Here is a 1,437-nt window from a genome sequence, read left to right as displayed (position 1 = left end):
CTGCAGACGTTGGGTCTGTAGATGGCTGCCCTCCACGTCCTTCCCGTCTTCTCACCCGTTACCCAGCCCGGTGGTTGTCCCCAGGAAGGTGGAACCCGAGATGCCGGTCCTGGCAGCTGGGTTGGATCCCACCTGGTAGGAGCCCACCAGCCCACCGAGCCGCGGAGCATCTCCTCACCTGCCGGGCTGTCACTCACGCGCTGGAGAAACAGGTGGATGGTCAACATGGCGTCCTCCGTGTTCCTGCCGAGCGCCTCCGCCAGGCAGCTGACGTCCTTCTGCAGGTGGCCCCAGAAGAAGCCTTCCACGTCCTCCGGCTTCTCTTTCATCAGGTCGAGGACGGCCTGGGAGACAGGGCCGGGTCCTCAGGGAGCTCTCCACCAAGCCTCCTCCCCAGCGCTCGCGGCGCGGGCCAGCACCGTTGGCTTTCCGAGGAGGCGGGAGGTCTCCGCTCACCGGTTTATCGGCGCAGGCGCCCAGCAGCATGGCCGAGTGGAGCAGGGCCCTCRCGAGCCCCACGTGGGCGGGCGACAGGGACCGCTCCAGGTCGTTGCTCCGCAACGAAGGGCTCTCGAGGAGGTACCCTTTCTCCGTTTTATCCACCGTGCTGCGTGCAGAAAGCGCCGTTACCCACCGCCTTCGTTTTTCCGGACCCACAGCGGCGGGCCACCACCCGGGACCTTGGTGTTGGCCAGCAAGGGTCTTTTCCCGGCACAAGAGGGTGGTGGCAATGCAGCCGGGAGGCTCGACTTACATCTCCTGCCTCGAGAACCCCTTCTCGGGCGTGTGGTTGGTGCCCCCAACTTTGGCGCCGCACGTGCATTCCTTCACTTCCATGGGGAGCCCACACTGTGTCGGGGAGGGAAGGGGGACGGCATGAGCGGCCCGGGTCCAAGAGGCGACTAGCTCAAGCCAGCAGCATGCAGGGCCTCCCCGAGCAGCTCCGTGTCCTCCATCCGGCTTTATCCGGGGAGGTCCTCACAGCAGCTAACGTGAGGCAGGAGGTAGCAACATCTCCAGCCAAGCTGGGCTCCGGGATGGAGAGGCCAAGACATGTTGCGAGCTTGCGCGTTCCTCCGGGAGCTGGATGAGGACCTGGGAAGTCCATCCCCAGCCCCGCTTTCCCGTGAGGGGCGCCACGAGGGGTGCGAGAAGACAGAGCTGCAAAGACCGCCGGCCCCACAGAGTCACTTACGTCGGTGACGATCCAGAACGATCCACACTGGCACGCTATGGGTGAAAGAGAACCGCGTTAGTTGGCCGTCTCCCGGCCACAAAGTCCTCTGTGAAGCTCACCGAGAGGGTGACGGGCCGGACTCCCACCTCCTGAGAGCTGGCCCCACCACGGGGCCCTCTCAGAGCTTGTCAAGAATGGCCCCAGAGCTGCTCCAGCCGGCAGGAGGGCGTGAAGGGCTCAACCGATGCATGGAGTTGGCC

The 1,437-nt window shown here is 65.2% G+C and overlaps 1 protein-coding gene across 1 annotated transcript; it reads right to left on the bottom strand.

Moving 5' to 3' along the window:
• Positions 1 to 155: 155 nt before the first annotated feature.
• LOC112968984 (E3 ubiquitin-protein ligase rnf213-alpha-like) lies at positions 156 to 1,224 on the bottom strand (the record flags this gene model as incomplete). The annotated part of the gene is made up of 4 exons (XM_026071802.1): positions 1,196 to 1,224; positions 755 to 849; positions 457 to 607; positions 156 to 344 (listed from the first exon to the last, which is right to left on the bottom strand). Coding segments are annotated over exons 2-4 (423 nt in total), but the record flags the coding sequence as incomplete, so codon positions are not given.
• Positions 1,225 to 1,437: the final 213 nt, after the last annotated feature.

The sequence above is a fragment of the Apteryx rowi genome, unplaced genomic scaffold (genome assembly GCF_003343035.1).
Source record: "Apteryx rowi isolate R43461 unplaced genomic scaffold, aptRow1 scaffold_3301, whole genome shotgun sequence".
In the NCBI taxonomy this organism is placed as follows: domain Eukaryota; kingdom Metazoa; phylum Chordata; class Aves; order Apterygiformes; family Apterygidae; genus Apteryx; species Apteryx rowi.
The sequence above is the reverse complement of the archived record's forward strand: the minus strand, read 5'-3'. Positions and strand labels throughout refer to the sequence as shown.